General features: G+C 35.6%; 1 protein-coding gene and 1 pseudogene across 1 annotated transcript; both read left to right on the forward strand.

The window, feature by feature from the left end:
- The first annotated feature begins 13,746 nt into the window (after nucleotides 1-13,746).
- Nucleotides 13,747-19,306, forward strand: LOC108319139 (G-type lectin S-receptor-like serine/threonine-protein kinase At1g67520; annotated as a pseudogene).
- A 3,565-nt stretch (nucleotides 19,307-22,871) lies between these two features.
- Nucleotides 22,872-23,225, forward strand: LOC128196655 (uncharacterized). Its single transcript, XM_052878147.1, has one exon. The coding sequence runs from the start codon at nucleotides 22,872-22,874 to the stop codon at nucleotides 23,223-23,225; it is 354 nt and encodes a 117-aa protein (XP_052734107.1).
- Nucleotides 23,226-24,158: the final 933 nt, after the last annotated feature.

The following is a 24,158-nucleotide window of genomic DNA, read 5'->3' on the forward strand; positions in this document are numbered from 1 at the left end:
TAAACTTTATTTGAGATTTGTGAAGGAAAACATCCACATTTCTACATCTGTTTTGGATGTAATATGACTCCATAGTGAGCATGACTTATCAAGAGGTCTTCTTGAGAGATGTTAAGCTTCATAATTGTCAGATTAAATTCAATTTCAGTGTTGTAATACTGTTCTTGTTTTGTTTCAGTTCTGATTTCTGCTCCTATTTTCTATTTGATGATATATAGATTAGGATAGAGTGATCTGTGTGGCTGATTTGGTTTCATTGCAATTTGATTTCTGTTTTAGCCAATACTTCTTACTTTGATTTTGTCTTCCTGTGAATATAGATTAGGTTCAGTAGATTAGATGTTGGATGTCCACTCTTTTGGTTCTAATACTTGTATATACTACTTCTTTTAGGCATCTTAGTATCTTGTTCAGTTTTAGTTTTGGTTTCCTTGTACTGTTAACTGTTAGCATTCATAGGTTAGTTTTAGTTGCATTTAAGTTCTCATAGTAGTTTCAATTCTGTTTCTGTTTAGGTAGTTTAGAGTTCTATTTTCATTTCTTTTCTTTTATTTCAAATTACATTTTATTTCTTCATCTTTTTCCTTTTTACAGATTTGATTCATTCATTCTTTTCTCTTTAATTTCATTGTTCATATTTCATTTCCCCACCTTGCATTAGTTAATAATTAGGTGTTAAATAAATATAAGATTCAATTCTACACTTTAAACTTAATTCTAGTCGAGTCTTTGGATTGATTCCCTGGTTGTCCTATACTACATTAGTGGGGACTAGGGTTTGTTGACTTTTAGTGCGACCTAAAAGCCTTTCAACAAATGGCGCCGTTGCCGGGGACTCGGCGAATTGAGTTTTAGAGTGTTAGGTTAGTCTTGTTTAGGTCTGTTTTCTTACTTGCATTTCTGTCTGTGTTCATATAGCTTAGGCTTAAGAGTGTAGAGTTAGCCTTGTTTACATATAGCTTGTACAATTTTTCTTTTCTTTCATAGATTTTTCTTTGAGTTTTGTAATATAGGATTTAGTGTTCTGATTGGTTTTCTTCCAGTAAGCCTTGGGTAAGCATGAGTTACTATTCTCCATATGATAATTTCTCTTTCCCTTATAATGCTCAACCACAAGGTTTTGACCCGTTCTATGAGTCTTTTCTTGAGAATTTCATGCAGCAACCCCCACCCTATTTTCATCCAATTTGTGAGCAGCAACCTTGGAACCAATATGAGGAGCCAAAGCAAGAGGATTTCCAATCACTGTAGCCATGGCAGGACCAATTCTGTGATCAAGCGCAACAAGATTTGCCATCAACAGACTTTCAAGAAATGACTAATCAAGTGGCTCAATTGGTATCTACTATCAAGAAGCTGACAAGGAGAGCTGAAGAGGAGAAAGGGGTAGAAACCAATGGAGCACCACTGATGGTAGCTGCTGCCCCAGAGTTTCAAGTGATTAAGTGTCCAACCACCTCTGTAATTGTATACACTAATCCTTCTTTCACTAATTCACATTCTGTTTTAAATTCCGTTAATGATAATTCCAATTCTCTGATGAGTGGTGATTGTATGAATGCATCTGTTGATTCTGAATCTGTATGTGAACTTTATGTTGGTGATGAGAGTACTGAACCTCATTCTGAAATTGATTGTATTGTTGATTTGAACTCTGATTTGAAAATTGAACCTGCTGAACTTGACATACAAATTGATTTCAGAAAGTCTAAAGAGTATTCAGAACTAGTCATGGGTACATCCTGACATGTGCTTTATAACTAGTCTGTGTCTGTTGCTCCTCTTTAAAGACATCAATAACCTCATTTTTTCCTCGGTCTTAGAACACCACTATTCCTTCATCTTCATGAATTATGACTTTAGCCATTTTCATAAACGGCCTTCCAAGAATAATAGGAACCCTTTCATCCTTCATCTTCATCACCACAAAGTCCACCAAGAATTTGAGTTCTCCAACACAAACCATAACATCCTCTGCTATAACATACAAATTCTTTGAAGAGCCATCCGCCATCAACAAATTCATCTTTATAGGCTTGATTTTAAGATCACCCATTTGTTCAAGTAAATAATAAGACATTAAATTAATGCTTGACCCTAAATCAAGTAGGTTTTTATTTACCTTTTTCTTTTCTATGACACATGGAATGGTGAAACTTCCTAGATCTTTCTCTTTTGGAGGGAGTAGCTTCTTCTTGACCGCTTTGTAATTATTTGTCTCCTCTTCTCTATGTCTTTTCTTTGTGGACACTTGTTCCATGGGTTTTGTATAATTTACAATTTGTTGCAATATCTCCTTCAAAGGTAAATCACCCTCCAATTGTTTGAATATTTCAGTAAAATGCCCAAATTGTCTCTCTTTCTCTAATCTCTCATAATTTGTTGGAAAAGGAAGAATATCTTCAATTTTTATCTCTTCTCTCTCTTCTTTTTCTTTTCTCTCTACTCTCTTTTCTTTTTCCTCTACTCTCTTTTCTTTCTCCTCTACTCTCTTTTCTTTCTCTTCTTTTCTCTCTAACTCAACTCTTTCAACATCTACACTCACTAGAACTCTACACTCTTCTTTAGGGTTAACCTCAGTATTAGCCCCAAAACTCTGATCAAGCCTTTCTTCCAACTTCTTAGTTAACTGTCCGATTTGCATCTCCATACTTCTAAGGGTTGCTTGAGTGCTGTTATGATTGGAGATGGTTACCTGCATAAACTGGTTAAGAGGTTCTTCCAACTTTGTATGTTTTTCAGTGAGTGTAGACATTTGTTGCCATAATGATGGTTGTTGTTGTGGCGTATTAAATTGTCCTGATTGCCCAGCTTGTCCAGATTGTGCCTGACTTTGGCTCATGCTTGGGTGAGGTTTCCATCCTTGGTTGAAATTACCTTGGCGGTATGAAAATTGATTGTTCATGAAATTTACATCTTCTAGGGCCTCCACTGGAAAAGCACATTGACCATTAATATGATCACCACCACATAGTTCACACATATGTTGTTGAACTTGAGCAATAGTTTTTAATTCCTTTGGCAATTAAGCAAGTGTCTTTGTTAGATTGTCCAACTATTGAGTTATAATCTTATTTTGAGCAAGCAAGGCGTCATTTGACTGCAATTATAGAACCCCTTTCGGTTGAACAGAGGCTCCTCTTTCACTATGCATTTCATTGTCATTAGCAGCCATGTTCTCTATCAATTCTGTTGCTTCCTCTGGAGTCTTACATTTAATATTACCTCCAGTTGAGGCATCTAACATCAACTTGGTTTGTGAACCAAGACCTCCAAGGAAAAATAGAACTATTGCTGCTTCATCAAAACCGTGCATAGGAGTCTTTCTCAATAAGCTTTTGTACCTGTCCCATGCTTGACCTAATGTCTTCTCCATGCCTTGTCTGAAAGAAGAGATCTCTTGCTTTCCTTTGTTGACTTTAGATTGTGGGAAGTATTTGTTTAAAAACTTTGCAACCACAACTTCCTATTCTGTAAAACTACCTTATGGAAAAGAATTTAACCACAACTTAGCATTGCCTCCCAATGAGAAAGGAAACAAGATAAGCTTGATTGCTTCATCTGGCACTCCATTTATCTTCACGGTGTTACATATTTCATTGAAAGTAGTGAGATGTTCATACGGGCTTTCATGTGATAGCCCATTAAACTGATTGCTTTTCACCAACTGTATCAATGCTGGTTTCACCTCCATGTTTGTAGCATTGACCCTCGGCCTTGCTATACTGCTAAAATGTTGAGGGCCAACCACAGTGGTGTAATCTGCAAGAGTCCGTCTACCATTATTCTCCTCTGCCATATTTTCAGTGCTATGGTAAGACATTGGTGGTGAAGGTTGTAAGAGTGTCTCAAGAGAAGGGAATAATTCTCTTGAAGTTCGAATTCTCCTTCTCCTTCTACTTTCGTCCAAGCCTTCAAGAAGAGGTTCAAAATTTTTTTTGCTTCTAGTTCGAATATTCCCCTGCATACACAAGGAAACAAAACCCTAGAAAAATTTTGTTAGCACAAAAAGATAGAAAAGAGAAGAAATAATCGAAAGATATAATTGAAAAGATAAGAAGATAGGAAATAAAAACAAAAAATAAAATAAAATAAAAAAAACCGAAAAATAAAAAAAAAATAGAAAACCAGAAAATAAAAATAGAAAAATAAAATTCACAACAAGTCAAAAATAATCAAAAATAATCAAAAATCACACAAATAGACTAGTTAAACTACAAGTCCCCGATAACGGTGCCAAAAACTTGTTTACCCCTCGGCAAGTGTAACCGAATCGTATCAAGTAATAATCCTGGTAAGACCAAGTATCGTTTCCCAAGAGACTCACGACCTAGACAGTTATGTAATTTATTGATTAATTAAGACTTGAGAACAAATTGTCGTAAGTTTCAAATGCAAAAGACTGAAAAGTAAATATGTATGCATGTGATGATCAATGGGCAAGAAGAAACAAAACACGTGAATTGAAATATATGGATGAATATGTTGTTTGGGTTTATCAATTTAATCTTTTCCACTCTCTTGTATTTAGGAATTCATCATTCTTTTCATTAATGTTAATGCCACTTTCTAAATTACTTTAAACTCGATGTCTCGGCGAAGAAAGCCTAATCATAATCACTAGTTTACAATATCTTGTCTCCCTAGCAATTAATCATGCATTATAGTGAACAGAAGCTTAAAGGCAACCAACTATCATACTCCTATGTCTAGGTTGGTAATATACTGATGGGAGAGATTCCCAGATCTAGATTTTCCCATATGTGTCCACATTGACAAAACCAATAATCATGACATCGAATGAGTTAAACAATGCATGCTTTGAGCAAAGAGGAAAAACCCTAACTATTAATGAAAGAAAACATGTATCGTAAAAAATGATCTTGAAGAACAAATTCCATACAAGAGAGTTTCTAAGGATTTACATTGATTCCCCAACAACAAAATAAGTTTAGTACACCATATTCATGGTGAAACTAGATGAAATATAATGGAAAAGTGAAGGATAGAACCCTAGATAGTTGAGAAAGGAGCCTTAGCATCCAAAATCCTGCTCCAAGGGGTGAAATAATGCGTTTTAGATTCGTCCCAGCCAAAGATACAAACCCTAGAATGTCCTAAAGCTTATATAATATTCTAAAAATTACAGAAAAGTAGGCCCAAGCCCAGAAAAGTGCCGCTCAGCGGTAGTAGCGCGTGCTCCATTGTTCCCCTCAACGGTGCCAACGGGTCTGAGAGTGCCGCTCAACGGTAATTGGCGCTGAGCGGTACTTGCATTTTCTCCTCTTTTGCACTTTTTGTGTCCTTTCCTGATTCTATCTCTATCCCTTTTCACTTCTTTCATCAGTTTCATCTAAAAACCTGCAAAAACAAGGAAATCAAGCAGAAAACCTGTCCAACTCTGTTATTTCCAACAATTCAACAAAATCATGAGTTCAAGCTAATTTCTAAGTCATAAAGGTTGTAATTGAAGTCAATTTTAAGTAACATACTTGAAAGAAAACTTGTTTTCGTCTTTCTATATTCTGAAATGTACTCAAACTTGTTATATATACAAACTAGTTTTTTTATATTACTCACTTAAGTATTATTTTATTTTGGGTTAAATATGCTTTTTATTTCTTAATTTTTAATGAAATTAGTCTATTTTTAAAACTTTGAGTTAACTTAGTCACTCATCTTTAAAACAATATGAATTTAGTTTTTTTAACCAAATTTTGTTAAGTTTATTTAAGGTTTTTAATACGTATCTCAACTAAAAGAAAAATGTGTCGAAGTTTAAAAAGAGACTAATTCCAATCTCACTGAAAAATTAAGGAATAAAAACATATTTAACCATTTTATTTATAAAGTATTTATTTTTTATAATAGGTTTTAGTTGTCAACTTTTTGTCTTGGTGTATTTTTTTTATCATAAATATGGCATGGTTCCTTATATTTTATTCTCACACTTTTAATTTTTTATAATAAAATTTTCATATAATGATTATTGTTGAATTTTGAAGTATTAGTGTAGTTGAGAGGTTAAAGTTAAGTGATACTTAATATTAACTTAGTTGCTAGAAATGACAACGCGGGTCAATTCATCCTACATTTGGTCTGGAAAAAGCGGACTAGGTTGGCCTACATTGTATAAATAATGCAGGTCAAGTCAGTCTGTTGCAAGTGCAAGTTACAGGTTACATATTGGATTATGTAGGATAGTCTAAGCATACTAAAATACTCAATTCATCCTATATTTCTTTTTTCAGGCATATAAACTGACCCAAATGACTCGTCCCATATTCCCTATTAGGTGGACAACATTTAAGTACACACTTGGACAAATATATATATATATATATATATATATATATATATATATATATATATATATATATATATATATATATATATATATATATATATTTTATATATATTATCTATTTTTTATTATTTAAACATAGAAATTAGAAACATTCATCTTTAAATTCAAAAGAAGAAAGTAACTTAACTCAAAGAAAAGTATAAAATATGTTTAAATTATATTTAAATGAACTCATTCCAATATTACATACGTAATTAACTTCCACCTTCATTGTGTAACAAAGATCCTTTTGAATAATGTCTCCCAAAGTAATGGGGTTGTATGTTTAACTTTTTTCAAAAGAGAGCTTATAATCAATAACTACCCTATATTATACAAAACAAAAAGCTTCATTGAAGCCTAAACTTTCGGCAATTGAACCATTCTATCACTGAAATCATTGCTTGCATGAACAAAGGAAACCTCATGTGGTGCAACTTCCGACCTAGTTCTTGTTCTGGTGGTGGACTACTTATGTTCATGTTGAAGCCACCAACAGTAATATTTTGAAGCCAAGTGATACCTTGAATGCCACAGAAGGGGCCAAACTATGTTCAGAAAAGGGTACATATTGCATGTACTTTGGCACAACATATGATGATGAGAATCTTGCAAACTTATACATATATGCTCAAAAGGATGATTGGGCTGTGTGGACTACTAACAAAGAACAATTTGTTGACATAAATTTTGTAGTTTTAGCATTGAATCATTCTGGGGTACTCAAAATAGAATCTCAACATGGAGAAATCATCCTTCATTCACCACCTCAACCTATCAACAACAGTGTGGTCATGTTGTTGAACACGGGCAAGTTTGTGCTTTAGCAATTTCACCCCAATGGGTCTGCAATTGCTGTGTTGTGGGAAAGTTTTGATTTTCCCACCGACACTTTTTTGCCAGGGATGAAGTTAGGTGTGAATCACAAAATCGGTCGTAAATGGTCACTGGTTTCATGGTTGAGTAAGCATTTTCCCACTCATGGTCCATTCAGCCTTGAATGAGAGCACAAAACAAAACAGTTGATGATCAAGAAAGAAGAAAAACTTTACTAGGCTGCTGGTGAAAACGAGTTGCAGCACATCTTGGTGGAGGATTATCAAAACATTGTGTTTGTCTCAAATGAAAATGAATCCTACATCACATTGAGGAGTTCTGATGAAGACCTTACAAAATGGACATTGTTGTCCACTGGACAATTGATAAACAGGAATGGAGGTGATGTTGCAAGGGCTGATCTGTGTTATACAACACAGGTGGAGGGTGCCAAACATGGGAGGATCTACCCTATTGCAGAGGTTCTGGTGATGCATTTGAACTGGAGCAAGGTTATGCCAATCTTGACTTGGACTTGAAAAGATAGGAAGAAAATTCAAGTTATAGCATAATGCCAAGCTATTTGCTGGAGCACCTGCAGCTCTGTTGTATTGTTGATTGATGACTATTGGAAATTAACAAATTAAAATAATATGTTATGCTATTTTTTAGGAAAATAAAAGTCATGTTGACTGTTAGTGGTTATAGATGCCAATATTTTTGTGCATTTACGTTCAGTTATTTGCTTTATAAAAGCGATAACTGATGAACAAATCTTCAATCCCCAAAAACGGAGTCAAAGACTTGTTAACCCTCGACAAGTGTAACCGAATCGTATCAAGTAATAAACATGGTAAGACTAAGTATCGTTTCCCAATAGACTCATGGTACTAAACAGTTATGTGATTACTCAACTAATTAAGACTCTAAAGAAAATATTTTGGGGTTTTTGAATGTGAATGCAATAAAATAAACATGAATGTAATTTGATCAATTGAGGTTAAACACAAGAAAGAATGGATGAAGTTGATGATATTGTTGTTGGGGTTTAGATTTAACCTAATTTACTCTCATGCATTTATGAATTCGTCTTTCTTTTCATTAATGTTAATGCCACTCTCTAAATTACTTAAAACCCGATGTCTCGGTGAAGAAAGCCTAATCATAATCACTAGTTTACAATGTCTTGTCTCCCTAACAATTAATCATGCATTATAGTGAACAAATCTTAAAAAAAGGCAACCAACTATCATACTCCTATGTCTAGGTTTGTAATATATTGTTGGAAGAATTCCCTAAATCGTGATTTGTAAGATATCTCTCAATAACAATCCTAGGGAGAGAAGAAGAGAGCTGTCACATCCCCAAATCGTCCAACTCTAGGAGTACGAAATATTCCTGATACTTACAAATCATAAGATTTATGCCATACATGAATAAAATATCACAAGCATTTGAGCAAAGAAGAATATCTCTAACAATTAATGAAAGAAAGCATGTATCTTATAAAAGATCTTGAAGAAGAAATTCAATACATTAGAGTTTAAGAAGGTTACATCTTTCCCAACAACAATAAGGTTTAGCCCTCCATCGTCATGGAAGAACTAGACGAATAATGGAATGAAAGAATGAAAGAGATAGAAAAACCCGAGAAAGAGAAGAGGAGAGCCGTCACCATCCCCATATCTACCCCCAAGGAGTGAAAAGTGTGTTTTTGTGCTTAAGCCATCAAAAGATACTAACCCTAGGAAGACTAAAGCCTTATATAGACTTCTAAATATTACAGAAAATTAAGCCCAAGCCCATAAGAATAATAGAAATTGGGTCCAAGCCCAAAACAGATCATAACATTTATAGAAAATTGGCCCAAAGCCCAATAAAGTGGCGCTCAACGGTAATTACTGCTCAGCGGTAAGTGCGTTTCTTCTATTTTGCCCCTCAGCTGCATTTTTACCCCTCAGCGGTGCCAACGGGTCCTTGAAAGTGCCGCTCAGCGGTAATTGGCGCTGAGCGGTACTTGCGGCTTATCTTCTTTTGCACTTTTTGTGTCTTTTTTTGATTCCATCTCTGTCCCACTTCACTTCTTTCATCAAATTCATCTAAAAAACCTGCAAAAAAACAAGGAAATTAAGCATAAAACCTGTCCAACTCTCTTATTTCCAAAAACATAAGCAAAAGTATGATTCCAAGCTAGTTTCTAGTCATATAGGTTGTTTTTTATATCAATTTTAAGTATAAAAATAACAGTTTTTCAACTGTTATCAATAACACTCCTCAATAAAATATATCTATGTAGTTTAATATTCCTTTGTTCCACTCTCTCAAACTTTTTTTCAATAAAATAACCTAAAAATTGGTATCAAGAGCTACATCTTAGGGACCTGAAAAATGGATGTTGAAACAAGTTTCTCTCAAGTTGCCCCCCCTATCTTTGATGGAGATAGATATGATCTCTGGGCCATAAAAATGCTGAACTTTCTAGAGGATTTGGATCTTTGGGAAGCACTAGAGGAGGATTACGATATTGCTCCACTGCTCGATAACCCGAGTATAGCCCAAATGAAAAACTACAAGGAAAAGAAAACTAGGAAAGCAAAGGCAAAGACATGTTTATTTTCTGGTGTTTCAAAACTAATTTTCACCATGATCATGTCTCACAACACAGCAAAAGCAATTTGGGATTACTTGAAGAAGAATATGTAGGAGATGAGAGAATTTAGAAGCATGCAAGTATTGAATTTAATGAGAGAATTTGAGATGCAACGAATGAAAGAATCTGACACCATCAAAGAGTACTCAAATACATTGCTTGCATTGTCAAAAAAGTAAGATTGTTGGGCATCACTTTTTCTGATTCAAGAATTGTTGAAAAAAATTCTTGTATCAGTACCAGAAAGATATGAAGCTTCTATAGCTACCTTGGAGAACACAAAGGATCTATCTACGATCACTTTGGCAGAGGTGTTGCATGCCTTATAGGCCCAAGAGCAAAGAAGACTTATGAAAGAAGAATCTGTGGAGGGTGCTTTTCGAGTCAAATTCCAGAGCAATGGCAACAAACACAAGAAGAAGCATAACAATGATACCATACCTGAAATACTAAACAAGATCAATAACAAGAATAATAATACTCAGGTTTTTCCACCTTGTCCTCATTGTAAGAAAACCAATCATCCACAAAAAAGGTGTTGGTGGAGACGGATGCAACATGTCATAAGTGTGGGCAGTTAAGGCACATGGAAAAGATTTGAAAGTCTCATCAACAACAAGGAGAAGTTAAGGTTGTTGAGGATCAACCACAAGTGGAACAATTGTTTTCTGTTACATTTTTCGCTACCAATAGCTCCATAGAAAGTGGCTAATAGACAATGGTTGCACAAACCACATGAGTTATGATCTAGAACTCTTTAAAGACCTTGACAAAACTGCACTTTCTAAAGTTAGAGTAGGAAATGAAGCATATATTGTAGTAAAAGGCAAAGGAACAGTGGCAATTGAAGGTCAAACAGGTTTGAAACTGATTTTAGATGTTTTATATGTTCCAAAAATTAATCAAAACTTGTTAAGTGTTCCTCAATTGCTTGAAAAAGGTTAAAAGGTGTTTTTTGAAGACAAAAACTGCATGATTAAAGATTCAGCAGGCAAGGAAGTATTTAAAGTTAAAATGAAAAGGAAAAGCTTTGCTTTGGACCTCATGAGTGAAGAACAAGATGCAATGCACAAAGAGGTCAACAGTACAATACTTTGGCATAAAAGATTGGGCCATTTTCACCATAATGCTCTAATATTCATGAAGAAGATTAACATGGTCAGAGGCTTACCTGATATAGAAGAAGCATTTCCTACATGCATTGCTTGTCAATATGGAACACAAAACAACACTTGGAGGGCTATACAAAATCTACAATTGATACATACAGATGTTGGAGGTTCTATGAGCACACCATCATTGAATGGAAGTAGGTATTATATTATTTTCATTGATGACATGACAAGAATGTATTGAATATATTTTATGAAGTTTAAATATGAAGTTGCTGACATTTTTTGGAAGTTTAAAACTTTGGTGGAAAATCAAAGCAAGTGCAAAATGCGGATGATCAGATCCGATAATGGAACTGAATATACTTCCAAAAAATTTAACAAGTTTTGTGAAGATACATGTGTAGAACACTAGCTTACAACCCCTTATTCACCTCAGCAAAATGGCATTGCAGAAAGGAAAAATCGGATGATTATGGAGATGGCTAGGTGCTTACTTCATGACAAAGAGTTTCCTAACAAATTCTGGGCAGAGGTTGTAATACAACAATATTTTTACTCAATAGACTGCCAACAAAAGCTTTACAACAAAGAACGCCTTTTGAAGCATGATATAGTTACAAACTTGAGCTCTTTAATTTAAAGATTTTTGGTTGCTTGTGTTTCTCTTATATTCCTCATATTAAGAGAGAAAAATTGGACAAGAAAGCATAACCTGGAATTTTTGTAGGCTATAGCTTGATTTCAAAGGCCTACATGATCTATCTCCTACACAACAACAAAGTCATTGTTAGCAGGGATGTGAAATTCTTGGAATTTTATTGTTGGAGCTGGAAAGACAACAAAGACCTTGAACAATTTGATTGTTTGAGCTGGAAAGGCAACATTGAGCTTGGATTGTAGGAGGAGAATGAAGATGTTGATGGCGAACCTGTCAGAGGAACAAGATTGCTTTCTGACATCTATCAAAGGTGTAATTTTGCGGTGATGGAACCTAGTGGATATGAAGAGGCTGTGACTGAAAAAAGGTGGATAAATGCTATGGAAGAGGAACTCAAAATGATTGAAAAAAAATCATACGTGGGAGTTGGTGGATAGACCTGATCATAAAAAGGCCATTGGAGTAAAGTGAGTTTATAAAACCAAGTTCAATCCCGATGGTTCTGTGAACAAGTACAAGGCAAGACTTGTTGTCAACGGATATGCTAAGATGTTTAGGGTAGATTTCCCTGAAACATTTGACCTAGTTGCCAAGCTAGATACAATAAGGTTGTTGCTAGCACTAGCTGCACAAAAAGGTTGGCTTATACATCAATTGGATGTAAAATCAGCCTTTTTGAATGGATATTTGGAGGAAGAAATTTTTGTGGAAAAGCCAAAAGGTTTTGCTCTTCAAGGACAAGAAGACAAGGTTTATCTACTGAAAAGGCATTATATGGTTTAAAACAAGCACCAAGGTCTTGGTATAGTAGAATTGATGCATATTTAATGAGCTTAGGCTTTGTAAAAAGTCTAAGTGAGTATACCTTATATATTAAAAATGTTAATGAAGATATATATACTTATGATATCTCTGTATGTTGATGACTTATTTGTTACAGGAAATTGTAAGAAGATGATTGACAAGTTTAAAGAAGAAATGGAAAATGTCTTTGAAATGACGAACCTTGGAAAGATGACATTTTTTCTTGGTATGCAAGTGTAGCAAAAGAAAAATGAAATATTTGTGTGCGAAGAAAAGTATGCAAAGGAAGTACTTATAAAGTTCAACATGGAAGAGTGTAAGTCAGCTACAACTCCAATGAACCACAAAGAAAAGTTTTGCAGAGAAGATAGAGCTGAAAAGATTGATGAAAAGTTGTTTAGATCCTTAATAGGATGCTTAATGCATTTAACTACCACCCGACCAAATATCATGCATTCAGTGAGTTTGTTATCAAGGTACACACATTGTCCTAGTGAACTTCATTTTCAAGTAGCAAAAAGAATTCTTAGATATGTTAAAGGCACAATTGATTATGGTATATGGTTCAACAAAGTTGAAAGCTTAAGTTTTCATAGTTATTTAGATAGTGATTGGGCAGGATATGAGAAACACTTCTGGTTACTGGTTCTCTCTTGGTTCTGGAGATTTTTCATGGCATTTCAAAAAGCAAGAAACTATAGCCCAATCAACAACAGAAGTAGAGTATGTCGTTGCTGCTGTTGCTGTAAATCAAACTATCTGGATAAGGAAAATCATGACTGATTTATACATAGAACAAGAAGATAGCACAAAGATTTTTGTGGATAATCAAGCTGCAATTTCAATTGCCAATAATCCAGTTTTTCATGGTAAAACAAAGCATTTTAAGATAAAACTTTTCTTTTTTAGAGAAGTTCAAAGAGAAGGACAAGTGAAACTAGTTTACTGCAAAACAGAAAATCAAGTGGCTGATATCCTAACCAAGACACTTCCAAAATCTAGATTTGAGTTCTTGAGACAAAAGCTTGGAGTTTGCGGTTCCAAAGTCAAGGAGGAGTGTTGAGGATGACTATTGGAAATTAACAAATTAAAATAATATGTTATGCTATTTTTTAGGAAAATAAAACTCATGTTGACTGGTAGGATTTATTTGCTATTTTCTAGGGACTAGGAGCACTAATCTGTTAGTGGTTATAGATGTCAATATTTTCGTGAATTTACGTTCAATTATTTGCTTTATAAAAACGATAACACTCCTCAATAAAATATATTTATGCAGTTTTATATTCCTCTGTTTCACTCTCTCAAACTTTTTTTCAATAAAATAACCTACATGCATTCACTCATCTTTATGATAATGAAACTGGTTGTACCTTCTTTATGTGGAATTCAACCAAGGGTACCAATATTGCAAGCGAGGGTGACAAGTTTTAGATGCTAGTAAAGAGCAACCATCATAAAAGTAAGTGTATGCTATCAATATAATTTGACAACTTTACTACAACATGCACCTATATTTTGTTTAGGTTAAATTAAATATGTAATTCTGAAGATGTTTTCTTTGGCCAGAAATTTGATCGTATTTATGACTTATTTTCTAATCGTTGTAAAATTTATATTTCTCCTACTTTTTTTAAAGTTTATTTTTGTTAGCTTTTACAAAGTCTTTTAAAACTAAAAGTTTGATTTCTGTTTCCCTCGTGGAATAGTTTTGGATAGGAGGAAAAATTAAAGTGTTTACGTGAACTTTTAGAATTTAATTATAGTACTGCTATGACTGTCGCGGTCATACAAATTTGATTGCATAGAAATTAATGCAGTATAACTAGGATTTGACTCCTAGGTCGTCTCTCAAGGACCAATTTATGTGGTTCAGTCTCAGATTTTACACACGAAGTGGGGGGTTGTGGATGTTTTTAACACGGAAAAATAAATTAAAAACAACTAAATTTTAAATAAAACTGAATTTAAAAATGTTGAAATAAATTTAACCACGGTAAAAACTAAACGGTAAAGGACGGTAAAAGTGAAAAACGAAAAATTCAGCAGTGTTTGAAATTAAAATGCTGGAACAATAAACATGCAGAAAACATAACAGCAGTGTAAATAAAATTTACCCAAACAACAGTGAAAATGAATAGTAAAAATGACGTTGAAAATAAACTGAACGATAAATTTAATAGATAAAAACATTTAACTGAAAATGGAATTTATCACAAATTGAACACTTACATTAAAATTCTGGACATAAAAATGAAACGAGCAAAAGTGACTCATTCAGAAATGAAAACTTGGCTTTTGACACTATTGAAATTAAATTACAGAGAGCTGTTGAAAGAGGAAGAGGCAGAGAGCCTCTTCCAAGGCCGTGACTTCTATACCACACTACTACTAAACTACACTAAAATCTCCTCCCTTTTTCTCTGCATGCTGCCTCCTTTTAATAGCAAATTTCTCACCAACTCCCCTAGCATAGTCTCCTCCCGTGAGCATCTCCAATTTGTTCATAATCCTTCCCGTGAACTCCCTTTCTTGTGAGAATTGCCAAGCCATCAACTCCACTTTCCTCCTCTTCTTTACGTGAACTTTCACAAATGGTGGTCCCTTTTGATTAATGCATTTCCAGATTGACTCTTCTATGGCCCCTAGGCCATTTAACCGTGAGCTCCTTGTTTGAAAGTGGCCCCTCTTTTCCATTCAGCATTTGATTCATTCTTCCAAAACCAAAGATGTTTTGCCAAAATAATTTGTTCATCATGGGGCCGTGTGAAGAATAAAAAGTTTATCATTCTGGAGCTCTCCCTTCACACATCCGTAGCCTCCCCTTCAACCATTGCAGCTCTGGACAATCTTCTTCCTCTTTATATGGTGGGTGTGAACTGCTGGATGCTTCTCTTTTCCATAAGAAAATAACTTGTTGATGGTAGCTGGAATAAAAACCCGAGAGATGCCTTCAACATGGATGGTTGCTTGCATGTCATCATGCAGTGAATGAAAGCAAAGAGGGTCCTCCAAAGCTGCTGGACTTTGTCTTGATGCTGTTTCTGCATAAGCTCCATCACCGTGACACCACTCTCTCCCTCTTGGTGGCTGCTCCAAGTTGCTGGATGCTGAACCTGTGAGTTGTGTAGTGTGCTTCCTTTCTCCAGCTCTCTGGATATGGAACATCTAACACTAGCACCCTTCTTCCTTTCTCCAGCCATGCTCCCTGAAATACTATGTCTATTGTCTCATCAGCCAGAGAAGAAGTTGTCCAATTTTTTGTTCTGAAATACCGTGAAGTGGCCATCATCTTTCATCTTTCAATTTAATAAAATATAACATATAACATGGAAGATAGCTTTGGCCGTGTGTTTACTTCCTTTATGTGGTTTTCTTGTGGTGGCCCCTACCTCTTTTATGTTGTCTCCCACTAAAAGAATTAAGCTTCCCATTTGTATGTGTTTTACCGAGAATGCTTCATCCATGTGGCATGCTTCAATTGAAAACAATATTTCCATGTTTGCTAGCTTATTGAATATGCCGAGGTGTTTGCTTTTCCCAAATAGCCAAATTCAACTATAATTCACATTCCAAGCTAAAGGTGTGCGGCTCCCACTTTAATAAAAAAAAATGTTTGTTGGATGCTTGCTGAAATAACTTCCACCGTGACTCTACTTCCTTAATAATATTTGGAATAAAATTCAGCACTTGGAAGTGGACGTGAATTTTCACCATGGTGGTCCCCTCCTTTCATTCAAAGTGATACTTGCTAATTTCCATCCAGCCGTGAAACATGTGTATCACTTCTACCACTTTCCATTCCTTCATCTCAATTAATTGGCTAAGTGTTACCATTCCAGCCGTAACATCATTCCCCTCTTTCTTTCCAAATTAAAACTAAAATTCAAAAGCTTCTAATTAATGGCTTCACAAAAGAAATTAGTCCCTGGATTTTATCCAGGAATTTTTTTACAATTACTAATGCAAATAATTATCTCAAATAATTCAAATTAATTAAAATAAGAATTTTTGATCAAATTAAGCACTAATAGTAAAAATGGGAAAATACTGGACATTTAAACACAATTCCCTGATTAATTCTAGCACAATAAACTAAGTGAAGTGTAGAAAATAATGATTCATCAAGTACTCTTTTATTAAATATAAAATTATACAAGCCAAACGCCTTTATATTTATGAAAAGAGCAGGAGTAAAATATATTCTAGGAGTAAAATAGTAAAAAAAAAAAGCGAACTTTTGTATCTGTAAAAGAAAAGAAAAAATAATGAATGAAAATGTTAAATGAATGTAAACAATTTGTTTATGACAAAAGTATTATTTCTTGTCGGAACGACAACATATTTAAACTAGTTATAGCTACTATATATTACTTTTTTATACAAAATATGGATTTCTATTTTGCTTTTATTAGCTGCAAGTTTGCTTGTTTTCTCATAATTATACCTATGTCTCTTATCCGGAATGTCTTCTTTTGTTTGTTAAACTTCATTTATTCTAGTCTTGATATAGTTAGGTTTATATTTCTTGGTTTAAATAGATTTCTTAGAAGTCTTGTTTCTCAAGTCAATTATTGTTTCTTGATTTTTATCACTTTTTCTTATCAGAACAAAAAAATTGGATATGGCCAATTGTTGCAATAGGAGTTACTATACTCATAATCTCATTTTCCTTCTGTGTTGTACAGTGTCAAGGAAAAGAAAACATGCCTTGAAGGTATGCATCAATGTTGTTTTACTTTATAATCTACATTTCTGAAAATTGTTTTTCTTCATGATTTTTATCACTGTTCCCTGATTATGGTTTTTATCTGTAATACATTGTCATTTAAATAGAGCTGAAAACCAAAAGAATGGGGATTGAAAATGATGATCTTGAAGCTTCCAGCACCTCTTCTTGTGCAGAAAAAACTAGAGGTTGTTTTAAAGGAGGAACATGACTTGAAAGTTTTTAAGTATGCATAACGGAGGATACAAATGACTTTTCATCTGAAAACAAGTTAGGACAAGGTGGTTTTGGACCTGTTTATAAGGTAACCTTTTTGTTCTTTCTAGTTTAGAATGGTCACATGAAACTGTTAAATATAGCATTTACTGAGGATTACTGATTTTTTTGGTTTTTCTTCAGGGAATTCTACCTACAACGCAAGAAGTTGCTGTGAAAAAACTTTCAAAATCTTCTAGACAAGGTCTAGTTGAATTTAAAAATGAATTAACAGTCATATGTAAACTCCACCACACAAATTTGGTTCAGCTACTCGGTTATTGCATTCACGAAGAAGAGAGGATTTTGATTTATTGAATACATGCCTAACAAAAGCTTGGATTGCATTTTATTTGGTAAGAATGTTAAGATCATAGGGTGATGTGATATGCATATGAAAAAAATGAAAACTATTCTTTGGTAAAAGATTCCTCAAGTCCACTTTTAAAGTCATTTATTCATAAACCACTAGCGCAGTCAGGGGAAACAACAGTAGTTTTTCGCCCATAGACAATGGTGCTTGAATCGAGGCATATACAGGCGAGGCAAAAAGGTGGAGGATTTCGCTTCAGTTTAAAGAAAACCGATGCAGTAGATTTTTCATTTTTTTATTTTTTTTTTCGCAGGATTTTATGCCTCAGTTCCCACAAAATCTAGAAATAGTGAATCAAGAGAAAACCCACAAAATACCTGAAAAGGGTTAGAAAACCCTAGAGCTTTAAGGGAAGGGGACCGAAAGGAAGGGCTTCGGGGACAACAATTCGGTCCTTCGGCACCTAAAACCAAATGGGTAGGCAAAGGGCGGTGGGTGGTGGTAGGGCAACAACAAGGGCAGTGGAGGCGCAAAAAAGGGGGGGGGGGGGGGAGCAGTGGTGGAGAACGCGGCGCAATGAAGGTAAGAACGCGACGGAGGCAGGGTGAGCGCCGCCACGGAGGCGCGACGAGCAGCGACGGGGGAGGCGCGACAAGCAGCGACAACAATGGTGGAGATGTAGAGGAAGAAGAAAGTTGGACGCAGCGAAGCTTTTGGATGCAGCGGCGATAGCAGAAGAATGAAGAAACACAGTGCGTGTAGGGTTAATTGTGAAAATATAAAAGCAATATTGCTTCGGTTATCATCTTAACCGAGGTAATCAAACCATACTGCCTCGGTTATTCACCTGACCCGATGCCTAAACATGAACTATACGCCTCGGGTGCACACAAAACCGAAGCATAAAAGCTTCGTTCAAACTTGCAAAGGCTCTACTGCCTCGGGTCCTAGGGCAACCGATGCCGTAGATGTTTTTCACATGATTTAGCGAGAAAATGCGAAACATTATGCATCGATTCTTATATTAACCGAGGTAATATACAATTTATGCCTCAACTCTTGTTGAACCGAGGCCTATAAGGTCACTGAAATTGCAAAAATACCACTGAGTTTTCATCTGCTTCGGTTTTCGTAAAACCGATGCCTATAGGGCACGTTAGAAAGCAGTTTTTTTACTAGTGATTCCTTTATTATATAATCTCTTTTGATGATAAATCCTTTATTTTCAGGTTCAAACATTCATTAAACGATCAATAATTGTGTTTCTTATGTTAAAAACTGCTAATTAACTTTTGAACTTAATGTTTCTCGCAAATTATGATGGCTAAATAGCTACAACAATTTTTCTATCATGAAATGACAAGGATATTCATGTTTCATTGTGGAAGATTGTACACAAAATCTTTGCTAGATTGGAATAAGCGTTTCAGTATAATAGAAAGAATTGCTCAAGGATTACTATACCTTCACAAATACTCAAGACATAGAATAATTCACAGAGACTTGAAGGCTAACAACATACTCCTTGACAAGAATATAAGCCCCAAAGCTTCGGATTTTGGTATAGCAAAAATGTTCACACAACACGATTCTGAATCAAACACCACCATTGGCACTTAGTGAGTGAACCAAGTTCATTATGATAGTTGTTGGATAAACTTAAGCTTTTTGTGGATACATGTGATAGGTTTCTGAATGGGAAACCTATCTAATTTGCACTTAACACACACTCACAGCTAAGAAAAGAAGAATATACTGTATAATTCTACTATTCAGTAATGCATAGCCAAACTACCTACAAGAGAGCCAAATTCTCTCTACACAGGATAAATGTGATCCTGTCTTTACAGTATACAAATCAATAGTAAGTCTTACTCAAATACATAAGCTCATTTATAGGAGCTTTATTTCCTTCCCAAGCTATGATTACAGTTATAACTGCCTAACGTCTCCCCCTTCTTTATTCCCTTTTTTCCTTCTTTCATAAACTCTTCATACCTTATCATTACCTACCGCCTAATGTTCAACCTTGTCCCCAAGGTTGAAGTCTGGAAACTGTTCCTGGATAGTTAGCACATCTTCCCATGTTGGTCCCTCCTTCCCGCCTTCCTGCCATTAAATAAGTATTTGCGGTATCAGCTCCTTGTCTTGCTGTTGCTGCCTTTTGTCCTGAATCTTGAGTGGCCAAAACATTGGGCCCCTTCAATTGCGACACATGGAATGTAGGATGGACTCTTGATTTTTTGGGTAGCTGCAATTTAAAAGCAACCTTTCCAATCTGTTGTATCACTTTAAAAGGCCCAAAATATCGTGTTGATAAATTGGGATGTAACCTGGTGGGCATGGAAGTCTGCATATGAGGCCTAATTTTTAGATACAGTCAGTCATTGACCTTAACCGAGGCTGGTTTCCTCTTCCTGTTAGCATATTTGGCCATCAAATCCTATGCTCTTGTTGAGTGAAATCGGGGTTGCTTCAGCGCCTCATCTCTCGTTTGGAGCTCTTGAGCCACAGCCTCTACTGCAGTTTCCCCAGGGATGAAATGAGTGAGTGCATGAGGTTCCCTTCCAAAAATAGTTTCAAATGGGCTACATTTAGCCGCACCCTGATAGCTAGTATTATACCAATACTCAGCCAAAGCAAGAACTGTATTCTAGCTTTTAGGTTGTTCTGAACAGAAGCACCGCAAATAGCCCTCCAATATTTTGTTCAGTATTTCAGTTTGCCCATCAGATTTTGGGTGGTATGCATTACTCATTTGTAGCTGGGTGCCTTGCAATCTAAATAACTCCTTCCAGAATATGTTGAGAAATAAAGGATCTCTATCACTAATCACTGATACTGGCACTCCATGTAACCTGACCACTGATAACAGTTGAAAAACTGTTATTTTTATACCTAATTTTGACATCAAAAACAACCTTTATGACTTAGAAACTAGCTTGGAATCATGCTTTTGCTTATGTTTTGGAAATAAGAGAGTTGGATGGGTTTTATGCTTGGTTTTCCTTGTTTTTGCAAGTTTTAAGATGAATTGAAGGAAAGAAGTAAAGTAGCCAGAAGTTGGACTCAAAAAAGGAAGAAAAAGTGCACAAAAGAAGAGCTGCAAGTACCGCTCAGTGCCACTTTTACCGCTGAGCGGCACTCTGAAGTCCCGCAGTCACCGCTGAGGGGAAAAACTGCAGCTGAGCATCAAAATAGAAGAATCGCACTTACCGCTGAGCGGTAATTACCATTGAGCGCCATTTTATTGGGCCTTGGGCCAATTTTCTGTAATTTTTAGGAAGCTATATAAGGTTTTTGCCGAATTAGGATTAGTATCTTTGGACAGAACGAAGCAAAATCACACTTTCTTCACCCCTTGGAGGAGGATTTTGGATGCTCAAGCTCTACTCTTCAACTTCTAGGGTTCTATCTTTCACTCTTTCATTATTTTTCATCTAGTTTCACCATGTCTATGGTGAACTAAACCTTCGTTGTTGTTGGGGAATCAATGTAATCCTTTGAAACTCTCATGTATTGAATTGGTTCTTTAATCTATATGCCTGCTTTCATTAATTGTTAGGGTTTTTCTTCTATACTCTATGCATGCTTTGTTTAACTCATTCAATTGTATGATCATTGATGTTATTTGTATGGACACATATGAGTAAATCTAGAACTGAAGAAATTCTCCCAAGAGTAATATTGCCTAGACAAAGGGATAGGAGGATTGGTTGCCTTTAAGCTTATGTGCGAATGTAATGCATGAATAATTGCTAGGGAGACAAGACATTGTAAACTAGTGATTAGGAGTAGGCTTTCTTCACCGAGACATCGGGTTTAAGGTAAATTAGAAAGTGGCATTAAGATTAATGAAGAAAGATGAATTGTTGAATACATGAGAGTGGATAGGATGACTTGAAAACCCCAACAACATCATCATTCCATAATTTACATCAATCACTTTTGCTTCTTTTGATCCAATTGATCAATACATGTATTCATATTTAATTTTCAGTATTTGCATTTAAACCTACAAGAATTCGTTCACAAGTCTAATTTAATCAACAAATCACATAACTGTTTAGGTCGTGAGTCCTTTGGGAAACGATACTTGCTCTTACCATTTTATTATTACTTGATACGATTCGGTGACACTTGCCGAGGGTTAACAAGTTTTTGGCGTCATTGCCGGGGACTCATGGTTTAACTATTCTATTTGTGTGATTATTGATTAGCTTTGACTTGATTTTTTTTTTATCTTTTTGTTTTATCTCTTTATCTTTATATTTTATCTTTCTATCTTTTTGTTTTATCTTTTTGTTTATCTTTTTAGTTATCTTTTATATCTTTTTGTGCTAACAATTGTTTCTAGGGTTTTGTGTTCTTGTGTATGTAGGATACAATTAGGATTAGGAGCAAGAAAACTTCGGAACCTCTTCTTGAAGGATTGGACGAAAGTAGAAGGAGAAGAAGGATCCGAACTTCTAGAGAATTATTTCCTTCTCCGGAAACACTTCTACAACCCTCACCACAAAGATCTAACCAGAGTACTGAAGAGATGGCTGAAGAGAACAATGTTAGATGTACTCTGGCGGATTACACCAATGTTGTTGGCCCTCATCACTTTAATAGCCTTGCTAGGCCGAGGGTCAATGCTGCAAACATGGAGGTGAAACCGGCGTTGATACAATTGGTAAAGAGCAACCAATTTAATGGGCTATCACATGAAATTCCATATGAGCATCTCACCACATTCAATGAGATTTGCAACACTATAAAGATCAATGGTGTGCCGGATGAAGCGATAAAGCTTAGTTTGTTTCCTTTCTCATTGGGAGGCAATGCTAAGTTATGGTTGAATTCTCCTCCAGAAGGTAGCTTTGTTGAATGGGAAGCCGTGGTTTCAAAGTTCCTAAACAAGTACTTTCCACAATCTAAAATCAACAAAGGGAAGCAAGAGATTTCTTCTTTTAGGCAAGGCATGAAGGAGACGCTAGGTCAAGCCTGGGATAGACACAAGAGCTTTTTGAGAAAGACACCCACTCATGGCTTTGACGAAGCAACAATAGTCATCCTTGAAAAACCACTTCCTTATCCAAAGATCTATTCAAGGAAGGAGAAATGAAAACAACTTGAGCGGTTTATGGAGATGTTTAAAAAACTGGAGATTACCATACCTTTCTCTGAAGCATTACAATAGATGCCATCATATGCAAAATTTTTTAAGGAACTCCTTACGAAGAAAAGGAAATACATTGAGAAGGAGACCATTGAAGTACAAGGGAACTACAGTGCAATCATACAGAGATTACCTCCTAAGTTTATAAATCCAGGGAGCTTCACTATTCCATGCACTATAGGAGAGTTGGAAGTTCGAAGGGCGTTGATTGACTTGGGAGGTAGCATTAACTTAATTTCGCTTTCCATGTTCAAAAGAATTGAGGGTTTGGAACTCAAACCTACTAGAATGGCGCTTCAACTAGCGGACAGGTCTCTTAAATATCCGTATGGGGTAGTTGAAGATGTGCTGGTAAAGGTTGATGATAACAGTTGAAAAACTGTTATTTTCATGCTTAAAATTGATACTAAAAGCAACCTTTAACCCTTAGAAACAAGCTTGAAATCATGCTTTTGTTCATATTTTCAGAAATAAGAGAGCTGGACAGGTTTATGCTTGATTTCAGTGTTTTTGTGCAGGTTTTAAGGTGAATTTGGTGAAAGAAGTGAAGAAGGAGAGAGATGGAATTAGAAAAGACATCAAAAAGTGCAAAAGGAGGAGCCGCAACTACCGCTCAGCGGCAATTTACCGCTGAGCGGCACTCAGGAGCTCACGGGGGATCCGCTGAGGGGCAAAATGGCCGCTGAGGGGAAGAACCGAGCTCGCGCACTTACCGCTGAGCGGCGCACTTATGGGCTTGGGCCTAAATTTTCTGTAATTTTAGAATAGTATATAAGCTTTAGGACGTCCTAGGGTTTGTATCTTTGGCAGAAACGAAGCAAACACTCTCTCTTCCACCCCTTTGAAGGAGGATCTTGGATGCTCAGGCTACCTCTTCACCTTTTTAGGGTTTTATCTTTCATTCTTTCATTATTGTTCATCTAGTTTCACCATGAATATGGTGAACTAAACCTTGTATTGTTGTTGGGGAATCAATGTAGTCTTATGAAACTCTCATATATGGAATTTGTTTTTACATCTTATATTTAAGACCTATGCTTTCTTTCATCATTAGTTAGGGTTTTTCTTCTTTGCTCAATGCTTGCTTTGTTTAACTCATCCACTGCATGATTATTGATTTTGTCGATACGGGAACGTACGGGGAAGTCTAGATCTGGGGAATTTCTCCCAATAGTATATTGGTTGCCGTTAAGCTCCAGCGCTAAATGAACTAATTATTAGGAATGCTAGGAATCGTATGAACTCGTAATTAGGGAGAAGCCCTCTTGAAAGGTAATTTAGAGAGTGGCATTAACAATGATGAAAATA

This window comes from Vigna angularis, chromosome 5 (genome assembly GCF_016808095.1).
Source record: "Vigna angularis cultivar LongXiaoDou No.4 chromosome 5, ASM1680809v1, whole genome shotgun sequence".
NCBI classification, from domain to species: Eukaryota; Viridiplantae; Streptophyta; class Magnoliopsida; order Fabales; family Fabaceae; genus Vigna; species Vigna angularis.